Raw genomic sequence first — 14,884 nt, 5'->3', positions numbered from 1 at the left:
CAAGCTATCTAAGGATGGTACTATAGAACGCCACCTCAAGATAGGCCTAGTGGCGCCATCTCTTGGTCAGGCCGGAAACTTATCAATCCACCCTCGTATAATTCCCCACTCCGACGCCCCGTACCGCATCTACGTTTATAATATCTTTGTCGGAAACCATGGAGCTACCTGTGAAAAACGTGTCCGTTTGTGAGTTGCGTGCAGTTATTCGCTTTTTAACTGCAAAAGGGCTTAATGACAACGAAATTCACACTGAATTAGTGCATATTTATGGTGACAAGTGCATGAGTGCGTAAATGGTGCGTCTGTGGCGTACATATTTTCTCGAGGGACGCGGAGAAGTTCATGATGAACAGCGTGCAGGCAGGCCAAGAACCGCCATTACGGATGATGCAGTCGCAGCAATCGAAAAAATCATTTTGGTCATGTCACGGAGGATTTTCTTGTTTTTAATTAACAAACTGAAAAGCATTAAGTCCATATATATCCTAGCTGTTTGATATGTTCTTTGAAAAGAATAAAAAAATGTTAATAATGTTTATATTTTTTGTTATGTTCATGTAAATATTTGATTCTAATATTTGAGAAGATTCCGAAAAGTATTTTATAATTATTTTTAAAAATGTGAAAGGGGGGGGGGGTCGAAAGAACGTGACGTAATATTATAGGTGGGGGCTCGTTAAATCGTGACTGAGCGTGACAAGGAATACGGGGGTTTAAAAAAGCTTGAAATAAAGCGTGACATCATATGTGAACCCTCCCATAGGCGGTTTACTATTGACAGAATTTTGGCCTCAATGCCTCCTGAAATCGATATTTGTCGAACTTCAATCCACACAATCATAACAGATCATCTTGGTTACCGTAAAGTTTGTGCGAGGTGGGTCCCACGCCACGGCACGGATTTTTATAAACAAGGTTTGTCAAAGCTTGAGAACAGATATAAAAAATGTATTCAAGTCGTAGGGGACTATGTAGAAAAATAGTTTATAAGTCGAACAATAAATACATATATTACTTTAACCTAAAAATTGTGTTTTGCTTTTTTGCCGGTGCAGGGAAACTTACTTCTTGAACACCCCTCATATATGTTACAGGTAAAGTGTATAATCCCTTGACATTATATATATTCTCTAGGCATTAAAGATAATCCCTAGGCATTATATATAATCTCTGGGCATTATATATAATCTCTGGGCATTATATATAATCCCTAGGCATTATATATCATCTCTGGGCATTATATGTAATGCCCCATCGAGGCCAGGCAAAGCATGTAATACTCTCTATCATACAGATAGCCTAGGCATTATATATAATGCCCAGAAGAGATTAGGCAAAGTGTATAATAAATATTTTCCATTATTTGACTCTAATGTTTCCTTTTTTTAAACTTTCCTTACTTTGGTAATTTCAAAGATATAAGATGTATTTTTTTTTAATTTTTCCTAGTAAGACGCAAGTGAAAAAAATGTTGAATTGAAGATTTTAACAAATTTGTTTATGTTTCAAAAACAAATGCTCAAACTCAATTTTCGGAAAAAATGCACATTTGATTAAAATCTAAAAGGTCCAAAGAAAAACATTTTTAAATGTAAATTTATAAAGATTTAGAATACAATTTTGAAGCTATGTAAAATCTTGAGACAAGTTTTGAGATGATAAAATTTTTAATATTTTTTAATAAATAATTTGAAAAAATGTGAAATTATTTAAAGAAAAACATTTTTAAATGTGAATTTATGATAATTTGGAATACAATTTTGAAGCTATGTAAAGTCTTTGAAAAGTTTTAACGTAATACATTGTTTAACATTTTTTAATGAGTAATTGGAAAAAATTTTAAACATAATTAAAATTTTAAAAAGATTTAACGAAAAACATTTTCAAATGTAAATTTTGGAAAATTTGAGTTTTAAAAATGTGTAAATATTTTGAAAAGTTTTAAGATAATAAAACATTTTCTTAATATTTACATTTTGACCAATTAATTTTTGAAGAACATTGAAAAAAATGTTAAAACTTCCAAAATTGTCAAATAGACTTAACTGGTTTCTTAGAAAATTATTCTTTTGCTTAAAAAAATCAACTTATTGCTCGAAAATTTAACTCTGTTTAAATGTTGAATTATTTTTCTGAATTTTTCTTTTAAAGATTTATAATTTTAGTTAAAATTTTATCTCTTCGGTTGAAATTTAAACAGTTTATTGAAAATTAATTTGTGGTTGTCAAAAATTAATTTTTTTAACTAAGAATTTAAATATTTAATTTGAAGTTGAAAATTTATCTTTTTTAGTTGAAGATATGTGATTTTAATTAAAAATTCATCAATTTGGTTGAAAATGTAACTATTTTGTTGAACATTAGATTATTTTTGTTTGAAAATTACTTTTTTTAACTGAAAATTTAATTATTATATTTCTGATTGACAATTTATCTCTTTTATTTGAAAATTCAAATATTTGGCAGAAAACTGATCTTTTTTCTTTGAAATTCCTTTGGATTATATACTTTGCTTCGAAATCCTCATTTTTTCAGGGAAAATATTCCATTTTCAAGAATATAAATTAATTTTTAACCAAGCAGATTACTTTTCTACCAAAAAATATGATTTTTCAACAAAATACATGATTTTTTAGCCCAATAGTTAAATGTTCAATTTAAAAAGATTAATTTTCAACAAAATACTTGAATGAAAAAAGATCAGTTTTCGAAATACATTAATTTTCAATTAAATAAGATACATGAAGTTATATTTTAAGTTTAAAAAAAATGTCTATAAAAAAAACCCGATCCAAAGAAATTAGATAGATTTTCATACAAAGTGATGAATTTTTGTCTAAAATCATAAACGATTAATTTTAAACTAAAATTATGGAATATTTAACTGAAATTGTTACATTTTCAGTTTGAAAAATTAAAATAAAATTTTAAAAAACTAATTAAAGAAAAATGAGCTAAACTTTCAAATTTTTATTGTACTCATTATTCTTCAAATTCGTTGCATATTTAATTAAAATATTAATTTTCTACCAAAAAGACGATTTTTTAGCAAAATATATCAATTCTTAACCAAATACTTGAATTTTCAATAAAAAAGATAAATTTTCAACCAAATTGTTGAATTTTTAAATAAAAAAGTTTATCTTTCAACAAAAATGATGAATTTTTATATGTAATAGCTGAAATTTCAACCAAAAAGATACACTTTCAAACCAAATCAGATGAGCATTTTATCAATACATTTTTAAATAAAAAAAAGAAAATTCTAACCTAAAGTTGAATAATTAAATTTTTAGTTAAGAAAATTAATTTTCAACCAAAAAGGTTAATTTCCATCTAAAAAGATGAAATATTCTATTGGAATGGTTCCATTTTCAGTTAAAAAATAATACTTTGAAAACAAAAAAGAAACTAATTTTTAAAAAGAAACATTTTAAAGCAAATTAATTAATTTTCAACTAAAATGATGAATCACCGACTGGAATAATTGAATTTAGAACCAAAAAGATGAATTTTTAACCACAAAATTATGAATATTTGACTTGAATAATTGCCGACTAATAATTAAATATTAAATTTTAAAAATTAACGGCCAAACAAAGAGATGAATTTTTAACTAAAATGATGTAATAGTCAATAAAAAATAGAATAGTTAAATTTTTATTGTAAAATCATTAATTTTCCAACAAAAAAACGAGCTTTCAACAAATTAGTTGAACCATTAAAACTTTTAATCAAAAATATAATAGTAGACTCTCTAATTAAAAATAATGAACTTTCTACCAAAAATAGTTGGATTTTCTTATTTGGTTTTATTAATTTATTATTCAATAAAAGCATGTTTTTTTTAATAATGTTTGAATATGGCACCCGCTCGCGGCACTTTTCGCCAAACGCATAATTGGCTACATCTGTGTGACGTCATACGTCGCGGGGAAATTCAAACTACCTAAATTATGCTAAATTTTTGTTAGGTAAATAAAAATAGTTTATAAAATTAGGTTGGTCCAAAAATGCATGGGAAGTTTCTTGTTTCGAATTTTTATGACGACAAGCCGGAAATTAGTTTGAATCCACGCAAAAATGAATTTATTACTTTTTGAAAAGAATTATATTTACTGGTACGGCAAGCCCCATGAAGTTTCACACGTATTTCCCATAAGAAAAAAAGAAATTTTTGTAAATTTTATTCAGAATTCTCAATATTATCTAAATCGAGTTAAAATTCATCGTTTCTTTTTACAGTTAGCCATAGAATAAGAATAAAATATCACTTTTCAAATATCAACACCATAAGTCTGTTTCATAGAGTCCCGACAAAACTCCATAAGTGAAAAAAATGGGTCTTGCGAGTTTCTGGCGCTAATTATAATTTTTTTCGGGTTTTTTAATGCAAATTGTTACTCGTATATAAAATACCTGCCTGATTCGTGCTCAGTTATATAACTAAGTGACATCAAATCTGTTTGAATGTCACAAACTAGACATAAACAAGAAATTTTTTTGTTTGAAGTATTAGAAACCTAGAAAACAAATTTCTTTTCTCCATAGCGTTATTCCCCAGAAAGCACGTTCTGTTACTGTTCCAGATCAAAACAGGAACTGTGTTCTATAACAGTTGTTACAAGATGGTGACAGAGCTGTTCTAGAACATTGTGAAAAAATTGTGACCGAACTGTTCTAGAACAAAAAGGTAACAGTGTTCTAGAACATTGTGATAGAACTGTTCTAGAACATTGTGATAGAACTGTTCTAGAACATTGTGATAGAACTGTTCTAGAACATTGTGATAGAACTGTTCTAGAACATTGTGATAGAACTGTTCTAGAACATTGTGATAGAACTGTTCTAGAACATTGTGATAGAACTGTTCTCGAACTATCAAACATCACTGTGTCGTAATAGTGTGATGTCGAAGTTCTAGAACCCTGTTACAAGTATGTTATAGAACAAATTTTGAACAAAGATTAATAACGGTTCCAGAACAGTTGTTACGTAATTGTTCTATAACTGGCCAATCACAGACGTTCTATAACATTTCATCCAAGTTTGTTCTATAACTGTGCCCTAATAGTTTTATATCGATGTTCTAGAACCCAGTTACAAGTGTGTTATAAAATAAATTAGGAACAAAGATTAATAAAGATTCCAGAACAGCTGTTACGTAATTGTTCTAAAACTGAAAAATCACAGACGTTCTGTAAGAATTACTCTAAGCTTGTTCCAAAACTGTGCTGTAATAGTGTACATCGAAGTTCTAGAATCCTATTACAAATGTGTCCTAGAATAAATCAAGAACAAGAATTGAGATCTGTTAACGAACATTTCTAGAAATAACGTTCTAGCGTTCATATTCTATGACTTATAACGAATCACAGACGATCTTTATTATTGTCTATATTATTATTATTATTAATATTAACTTTATTATCTGCATTGTGCCCTCCAAAGGTCCAGATAAATATTTATAAAAGAATTAATACGTTTTTTACTAATGAAATTGTATTAATATAAATAAAAATATATTTTTATTATCGAAGATCAAAGAATTACATATTGAAACACATTAAGAGCACGTGCGCTGAGTTCTTGATACAAAACAGTTCTAGAACTGTTGTAGAATTGTTATAAAATAGCTATAGAATTTTCCTAGATTTTTTACAACGCAGCGTAACAAATTTCTAGAATTGTTCTAGAATTGTTCAAGAAATGTTGCAGATCACTTATCACAGCGCGTTCTAGATCCGTTACAGAACTGTTAGATAACACTGGTAACCGAGTTATAGAAATGTTCTAGAACAGTTACAGATCTGTTCTGTAACTATGTTTGCTGGGTCACTGCTTCAAGTTTCTAAAAATATGTATCTCATTTCATGCAAAATTCCCATTGTTTAAAAATAGCAAAAAGAGAAGAGAGGGGGGGGGGGGGAAAGGAAGGTTTCCTTGTATTGTGAGTTTGGAAGAAAGAATTGAATTTCTGCAGAGTTAACTTACCCATGAATTTGGGAACATATCCATATTTGACGAAGGGGAGGTAGAAGAATATTCCAGCTCCGATGAATCCAGTTGCGTAGAGGTACTCGATTTGAGGCTTTTCAATTATCGGAGCTACGATCAAATAGGCCGAAATCGCAAGAACGAGTACAGGGATTATCAGAGGGCATTTGTAGGGTCTAGGGTGATTTGGCCGCGTTTTTCGCATCACTAGCAATGCGAGCATTGCTCCTCCGTAAAATATCCAGGCTGTGAAGGAGAAGAAATCGATCAGGGAGTCGATGTTTCCAGACAATACCATCGCACCTAGAAATCAAATTTCATCATTATTTATCATTACTGTTTCGTAAACCCCAGACAAAAAATCTTATAGTTTCGGTCGGGCGCCCGTCCGTTACCCAGTATACCTTAGCCGACTTTACCCCATGTACCTTAACCGACTTTACCCCCATGTACCTTAGCCCACTTTATCCCATGTACCTTGCCCGACTTTACCTCGTACCCTAGGCGACTTAGCCCAGTGCCCTACATGGATTTACCCTGTATCATAATCGGCTTTACCCCGTATACCTTAGCCAACTTCACCCCGTATACGTTAGCCGATCTTATCCTTTTCCCAAAACTATTTTACCCCGTACTCTAGATGAATTTACCTCGAATACCTTAGCCAAATTTATCCCATATATTTTAGCCGACCTGAGCCCATATCCTGACGTAGAAATAGGATGTCGTAAAGTTGTCGTAAATATATCGTAACGATGTCGTAAAGACGTCGCCAAATTTTATGCACACTGGGTTTACCTAGCATCCTTGATGATTTACTCAGTATTCTTTACCCTGGCTTTACCCTGTGCTTTACCCTATGTTTTAAACGATTTTACCCCATATACCTTTATGGATTTTACCCCGTATACCTTAGGCGACCTTATCCCGTACCCTAACCGACTTTTCCCAATAATTTACTCCGTATCTGAACCCGCTTCACCCCATATACCTTAACTGAATTTACCCCGAACACCTTAGCCGATTTTACTCCTTACATCAACGCTTTTACGCCGTACCATAGATGGCTTCACCCCGCGTTTTAAGCGACTTTGCCCCATATACCTTGAACGACTTTATCCCGTATACCTTAGCCAACCTTGTCCCGTACCCTAGCCGACTTTTCCCATTACTTTACCCCGTATCTTAACTAGCTTTACCCCATATACTTTAACCGACCTTACCCCGAATAACTTAGCCGAATAAGCCGACTTTTACTGGTACCTTAGATGGGTTTACCCATTGTTATTCATGGCATTATTGTTAATATGTTTACCCTTTTATTATTTTATTAACCAAATTTACGCCGATTATCTTAGCCAAATTTACCCTATATGCCTTTGGTAATCTTATCCTGAACACTATCAGAATTTACTCAGTATCCTAGTGGACTTTACCGATACCCCTGCTAATTCTACTAGTGTCGAGACTGCCCAGTATGCACAAAATTTGCCAAAGTATTCACGACATCGTTACATCTTTACAACATTCTACGTAAAGATGTCGTAACGATGTCGTAAAGACTCAGCCATAAAACCGTTAAATGATCGGTAATTCAATTAAAACCCAGGAATTTATTTGTGACCGTACTAAAATTCAAGTTTTCATTTTTTAAATAACTTTGGTCAATTTCGAAAAGTGATTTCTTTATCTGAAGTCGCGGAGAATTTCCCCAGTGGGCACAGCATTTGGCGACGTATTTACGACAATGTTACGACATTTTTACGACATCCTATGTCCGTGTCGTTTCGGTGTCTTTACGATATCGTGAAGACATCGTAAAGGTGTCGTAAATATGTCGTAACAATGTCGTAAAGATGTCGTCAAATTTTGTGACCACTGGTTCTTTTAAAGAATTATAATTCGGATTTAAAAGGACTTTAAAAAATTACTGTTCCAACTCAGAATTCATCAAAATTTTAAAGTTACTTCTTCCAAATTAAAAAAAAAGAAAATACTTCAAGTATTTTTCAGATTTTTACCGAATTATAATAGAAAACTTTGTTACATTGTTAATTGTGAATATTTTTTTTCAGTGAAAAATGCAACTAGTTGCGGCAAAAATTTAATTTAACTGTCGCATTTTTGGTTGAAAATTGATCTTTTCTAGTTCCAAAATCAGCAATCTGGCTGATTTCCTAAAAAATCGATTTTTTGTCAAAAATGATCTTTTTCTCTCAAAGATAATCTCCTTGTTTAAAAATTCTTTTTTTTTTAATTCAAGTATTCCAGTTAAATATTTATCACTTTAGTTTAAAATCATATTTTTGCTTGGAAATTATATATATATATATATGTATTTTTTTAAACGGAAAATGAACCCATTATTCCAGCCGAATATTCTATAATTTTAGTTAAAAATTCATCTCTTTGGTCGAACATTCATTTTTTGACTACAAATATAATTATTCAATTTTTGTTTAAAATACATTTGAAAAAATTGTCATCGAAAAAACGAATTTTTCTGACGACAAATGCCTTAAAAATTCATTTGTTTATTAAATTTGCTTATAAGATTACCCATAATACTCTTAAGAGAATTTTTTTTCAAAAAAATATTGTTTCCATTCAAATTTCTTGCAATATAACTTAAAAAGTGTTAAATTACTGAACATGATAGAAAATACATTTTCAACAAATAATTTGTTTAAATAAATTTTTTTTAAAGTTAATAAATCTTCAACCAGAATAGTTGAATTTTAAATAAAAAAAAAATTTTTAACTACAATCATGAATATTTAACTGGAAAACTTGAATTTCCAAACAAAAAGATGAATTTTCAAACAATAAGATTATTTTTAAAACAAAAAGGTGCCTTGTCCACAAAAAATACAATTTTGTAATAAAATTCATAAATTATTAAGGAACGACTTAAATTTTCAATTACAGAAAACAAATATTTAACCAACCCGTCGAATTTTGAAATAAAAAAAAAAGAATTTTGAACAGAAAATAGAATAGCTAAATTTTTTGTGAAAAAAATTTTTTAATCTAAACAATGAATTTTCAACTAAAGTGATGAATCTTCAACTGGGATATTTGAATTTGAAACCAAAAAGATTAATTTTGAACTAAAATTATGAATATTTAACTGGAATACTTGAATTTCCAACCAAAAGATAAATTTTTAAACAATAAGATTAATTTTAAAACAAAAAGGTGCATTTTCTACCAAAAATCCAATTTTTTAACAGAATCCATAAATTTTTAACAAACGACTTGAATTTTCTACTAAAATTATAAATATTTAACTGGAATACTTGAATTTCCAACAGAAAAGATAAAATTTTAAAGAATAAGAATAATTTTAAAACAAAAAGGTGCCTTTTCTATAAAAAAGACAATTTTTTAACAAAATTCGTCAATTGTTAACGAATCACTTTAATTTTCAAATAAAGGATACAAGTATTTCACCAACCCGTTGAATTTTGAACTAAAAAAAATAATTTTGAAAAATTTTTAGTAAAAAAAAATAATTTTCAATCTACACGATGAATTTTCAACTAAAATGATGAATCTTCAACTGGGATATTTAAATTTCAAACTAAAAAGATTAATTGTCAAGTAAAATGATGAATATTTAACTGGAAAACTTGAATTTCCAAACAAGAAGATGAATTTGTAAACGATTAATTTTAAAACAAAAAGGTGTCTTTTCTACCAAAAATTCAATTTTTAAACAGAATCCATAAATTTTTAACGAACGACTTGAATTTTCTACTAAAATTATAAATATTTAACTGGAATACTGGAATTTCCAACAGAAAAGGTAAATTTTTAAAGAATAAGAATAATTTTAAAACAAAAAGGTGCCTTTTCTATAAAAAATACAATTTTTTAACAAAATTCGTCAATTTTTAACGAATCACTTCAATTTTCAAATAAAGGATACAAGTATTTCACCAACCTGTTAAATTTTAAAATAAAAAAATAATCATTTTGAACAGAAAATAAAATAGTTACAGTTTTAGTAAAAAAAAAATAATAATTTCCAATCTAAACGATGAATCTTCAACTAAAATAATATTAATTTTGAACAGAAAATAAAATAGTTACAGTTTTAGTAAAAAAAATAATAATTTTCAATCTAAACGATGAACTTTCAACTAAAATGATGAATCTTCAACTGGAATATTTAAATTTCAAACCAAAAAGATTAATTTTCAAGTAAAATGATGAATATTTAACTGGAAAACTTGAATTTCCAACCAAAAAGATGAATTTGTAAACAATAAGATTAATTTTAAAACAAAAAGGTGCCTTTTTTATAAAAAAATACCGTTTTTTTTTAAATTCATCAATTTTTAACGAACCACTTCAATTTTCAAATAAAGAAAACAAGTATTTCACCAACCCGTTGAATTTTGAACTAAAAAAAAATAATTTTGAAAAGAATATAGAATAGTTAAATTTTTAGTAAAAAAAAAATAATTTTTAATCTAAACGATGAATTTTTAACTAAAATGATGAATCTTCTACTGGGATATTTAAATTTCAAACCAAAAAAATTAATTTCTTAAAGATGTAAATTTTTTGTTAACTAGCGTGAGGTAATAATATTGGGTCGATGGAATGACGGTGTTGATCTACTAGTCGTGATATGGTACTTAGTTTTTTATTAAAAAACAAGCTTTCGCTTGGTGACATCCAGCCTCATCAGGGATACATTTGGAAGTAAAACTAGTTTAACTAGTGGAAAAGAATTTTAAAGATAAGATGTGTTCGTTAAAAATGTTAGGGAATGATGTTCCCTGTGATTATGTGTGTAATTCTACTTACATTTGTCGTTATAATACTAATTTAAGATAAGCATTATTGGAGTTTGGTTACGTGACCCTTATTTATAAAGGTGAGGTTCAGAAAGACTTTTTAAAAAATATATATTATTGTTTTGTTAATTAAATAAGATAAAAGAAGTGCGATACCCCCTCCTGGACATGCAGTGTATTTTAGTGTTAAAAATAAATAAAATTGTGGGCAACACTCATCATCACCATGACTGCATGTCCAGGAGTGAGGTTATATTCGTTGTTATGTGGAGAGAGAGTATTCTATGTTCGCTAGAGCCACCTATATCGCAGTTGGAAAATTAAAGATATAGCGGGAAAAATTTGTTTTTATCACATAGAAAATATACATATTTTAAACGTTGTTAGTCGATAGAATTAAACTACGGTATATATCGCTGAGGAAATCTGTGTCGGAACGTTTGTTGACAGAGTTTTGATGTTTCACAATTTGGAACATTTCTTTGAAAGTGCGTTTTTTTAATAATTATTTTCGGTAGGCAAAGTACCATATCACGAATAGTAGATCAACACCGTCATTCCATCGACCCAATATCAAAAAAATTAATTTTCGACTAAAATGATGAATACTTAAATGGAAAACTTGAATATCCAACCAAAAAGATGAATTTTTAAATAATAAAAATACAATTCAACCAAAAACATGACCATTCTACTAAAAAAAAAACATAAAGTTTTTCAACAAAATGCGTACATTCTTAACATTGAATTTTGAATTCAGCCGGAATAATTTTTTGAACCAAAAAATGTACTTTTTCTCCACTCTACGCCACCCAGTTTACCCTCTTAACTGAAAGGTGGGGGGGGGGGGGGGGGGTAGAATAAGTCGCGTTAGAGGGGCCTACTTTGATTAATTTTTTTGCGATAACATAAACAACTTAAATAATGAGTAATTTCGTTTTTATATTGTAAATTATACCGCATTTATAAACTATATTGAATATGATTTACCTGCAACGAGTGAATGAAAAATAAGACCCGGAGCAGGTGTGAAGCGACGAACATGGACGTAGCTCAAACAGTCGAGCAAATGTCCTTCCCTGGAAGCTGCGAAACAAAGTCGACCAGCAGCAAACAAAGTTCCATTCGCTGATCCAAAAGTGCTTACAGCCACTGATAGAGGCATCAACCAGGCCATCACTCCCAGAATACGGTTTCCAAATGTCTGGAAAGGTATTTCAATTTTTACCCATACAGTGAAGCCCTTCAATAGTCCTCCCTTCTATAACCTTCTATAATCCTTCTATGGCCATCCCTTCTATAGCCATCCCTTCTATAGCCATCCCTTCTATAGCCATCCCTTCTATAGCCATCCCTTCTATATCCGTCCCTTCTATAGCCATCCCTTCTATAGCCATCCCTTCTACAGCTCTTCCAAGAATTGATGTCTCGCCACAGATAGGTGTATCAGGAGCTGCGTGGGGCAGCCGGGGTTTTTGAATTATGTTGCATTCTTTGAAATATTTCAGGGCATTTATAAAGATTTCGAGAAAATTTTAATAGATTTCAATCATTTTAAAGAATTTTTCAAATTTGAGGGTATTTTTAAAACTTCTAAGGCTTTTCCGGATCTTTTAATCTGAATTATTTTAGGGAATTTTAAAAGATAATAAGAATTTTTTAAAAAATAATTTCATTATTTTAAAGTGATTATCAAGCTTTTGAAATATTATACGATAAAGAATTTTCTAGGATTTCTGAAGATATGAAACGATTTTACATGACGTATAAGGTTTTTTTTTAACATTTCACTTTCTCTTGAATTTTATGAATTCCCTGGAATTTTTTAAAATAAATTTGAATTTCTATTAATTTACTTTTTTCCACTTAATTTAACGTATTTTTTTTTTTTTTAATTTTTAAGAGCTTCGATTTAATTGATCCTGAGGAGCAATTTATAAAATGATTAAAGGTTTTGAAATATCTTTATGTATTTTCTCAAATTCCTTGGAATTTTTCAGAGCTTTAAAAAATGTCAGAGAAGTGTAAAGGATTAAAAATAATATTCGGTTGAAAATTCAAGGATTCCAGTTAAATATTTATCACTTTTGTTTAAAAACATCTTTTAGCTTGGAAATAAAATTACTTGGTTAAAACTTAAACTCGTTTGCTGAACATTAATTTGTCGTCATTGAATTCATCATTTTAATTAAAAATACATTTAGTTGTTTGAAAAATAGCTATTTAATTTAAAACTTGTTTTTTCTTTGGATGAAAAACAATTTTTTCTCGAAATTTTGCTTTTGCTTTTTATTGAAAATTATATATTATTTTTTTTTTTTTTAATGGTAAATGAATCCATTATTCCAGTCGAATATTCTATAATTTTAGTTAAAAATTCATCTCTTTGGTTGAACATTCTTTTTTGAGACTAAGAATATAATTATTCAATTTTTGGTTAAAAAATGATCTTTTTTAGTTAACAATACATCCTTTTTAGCTGAAAATTAATATTTTTAACTTAAAAATTAATTATTTCAGTTTTGGTTGAGAACCTATCGCCTTTAGTACAAATTAATTTTTGTTTTTGTTTAAATACTCAACTATTTCAGTTAAAGATTCATTGTTTTAGTTGAAAATGAATTTTTTTTAATTCATCTATTCCAGTTGAAAATTCTTTTTTTTCAGTTCAAAATTCAACAGGTTGGTTAAATATTTTTTTCTTTAATTGATAATTGAACTCGTTCATTAAAAAGTGTGGATTTTGTTAAAAAATGGTATTTTTGGTAGAAAATACACCTTTTTCTTTTAAAATTATTCTTATTGTTCAAAAATTCATCTCTTTGGTTGGAAACTCAAGTATTCCAGTTAAATATTTATCATTTTAGTTGAAATTTCATCGTTTAGATTGAAAATTATTTTTTTTTGTACTAAAAATTAAACTATTTTATTTTATGTTCAAAATTCTGTTTTTTTTTTAGTTCAAAGTTCAACTGTTTGATTAAATATTTGCTTTCTCTAATTGAAAATTGAAGTCGTTGGTTAAAAATGTATGCATTTTGTTAAAAAATTATATTTTTTGTGGAAAAGGCACCTTTTTGTTTTAAAATTATTCTTTCTGTTTAAAAATTCATCTCATTGTTCAGAAATTCTAGTATTCCAGTTTAATATTGATAAATTTAATTGAAAAATCATCATTTACGTTAAAAATTCTTTTTTTTTTATTAAAGATGTAACTATTCTATTTTCTGTTCAAAATGACTATTTTTTAGTTCAAAATTCAACGGGTTGGTTAAATATTTGTTTTCTGTAATTAAAAATTCAAATCGTTCGTGAAAGATTGATCGATTTTGTTTTAAAAAATACATGCTTTTTGGTTGAAAATTGACATTTTTAACTTAAAACTCAATTATTTCAGTTTTATTTGAGAACTTATCGCTTTTAGTGAAAATTAATTTTTGTTTGAAAATTCAACTATTTCAGTTAAAGATTCATTGTTTAAGCCGAAAATTAAGTATTTTCTTAATTCAACTGTTCCAGGAAAGATTCATATTTTTTTTTGATAATTCATCATTTAGGTTGAAAATTAATTAATAATTAATTTTAATTAATTAATTTATCAGAAAGTGTCGGATTTTTTATCTTTATATATTGTTGTATAAATATTTTTTAATAGAACTTGATATGCAATTATCAAGTAATTTTAAATAAATTTTTAAAATTAGAATATATTGAAGGATTACAAAGTACAAAATTATTCATTTTATAAATTTCGAAATTTAATAATTTTATTAATTAAATTATTTTTTCAAAATTATAACTGCATCATAATTTTGATAGTAAGTTAGTGAACAAATTTTGGATAAAGAGAATTATTTTTCAAACCTTGTTTAAACAATTATTTTGTTTGTTCAAATTAGTATTATTAATTTAGTTAATTAATAATTTCTGATAACATCTGTAAAATTCAGCGGAGATTTGCGCGTGGATTTTTTTACCTTAAGGGCATGCGACACAGTGGAATTCCTACATTACCAACCTCTTTTTTCTATTGAACAAAATTTTTTTTTGAACCATAGAACTTTTTTTGTAAATCA

The 14,884-nt window shown here is 28.3% G+C and overlaps 1 protein-coding gene across 1 annotated transcript in view; it reads right to left on the bottom strand.

Moving 5' to 3' along the window:
• Positions 1–5,838: 5,838 nt before the first annotated feature.
• The window catches only part of LOC117180744 (cystine/glutamate transporter-like), a 43,760-nt gene continuing 34,714 nt past the window's right edge, over positions 5,839–14,884 (bottom strand). Inside the window, exons 6-8 of the mRNA XM_033373235.1 lie at positions 11,799–12,012; positions 5,985–6,303; positions 5,839–5,854 (exon numbers count right to left, since the gene is read on the bottom strand). Of these exons, the coding sequence (XP_033229126.1) occupies positions 5,839–5,854; positions 5,985–6,303; positions 11,799–12,012 (549 nt within the window). The remainder of the gene's footprint in view (positions 5,855–5,984; positions 6,304–11,798; positions 12,013–14,884) is intronic.

This window comes from Belonocnema kinseyi, chromosome 9, assembly GCF_010883055.1.
Source record: "Belonocnema kinseyi isolate 2016_QV_RU_SX_M_011 chromosome 9, B_treatae_v1, whole genome shotgun sequence".
NCBI classification, from domain to species: domain Eukaryota; kingdom Metazoa; phylum Arthropoda; class Insecta; order Hymenoptera; family Cynipidae; genus Belonocnema; species Belonocnema kinseyi.
The sequence above is the reverse complement of the archived record's forward strand: the minus strand, read 5'-3'. Positions and strand labels throughout refer to the sequence as shown.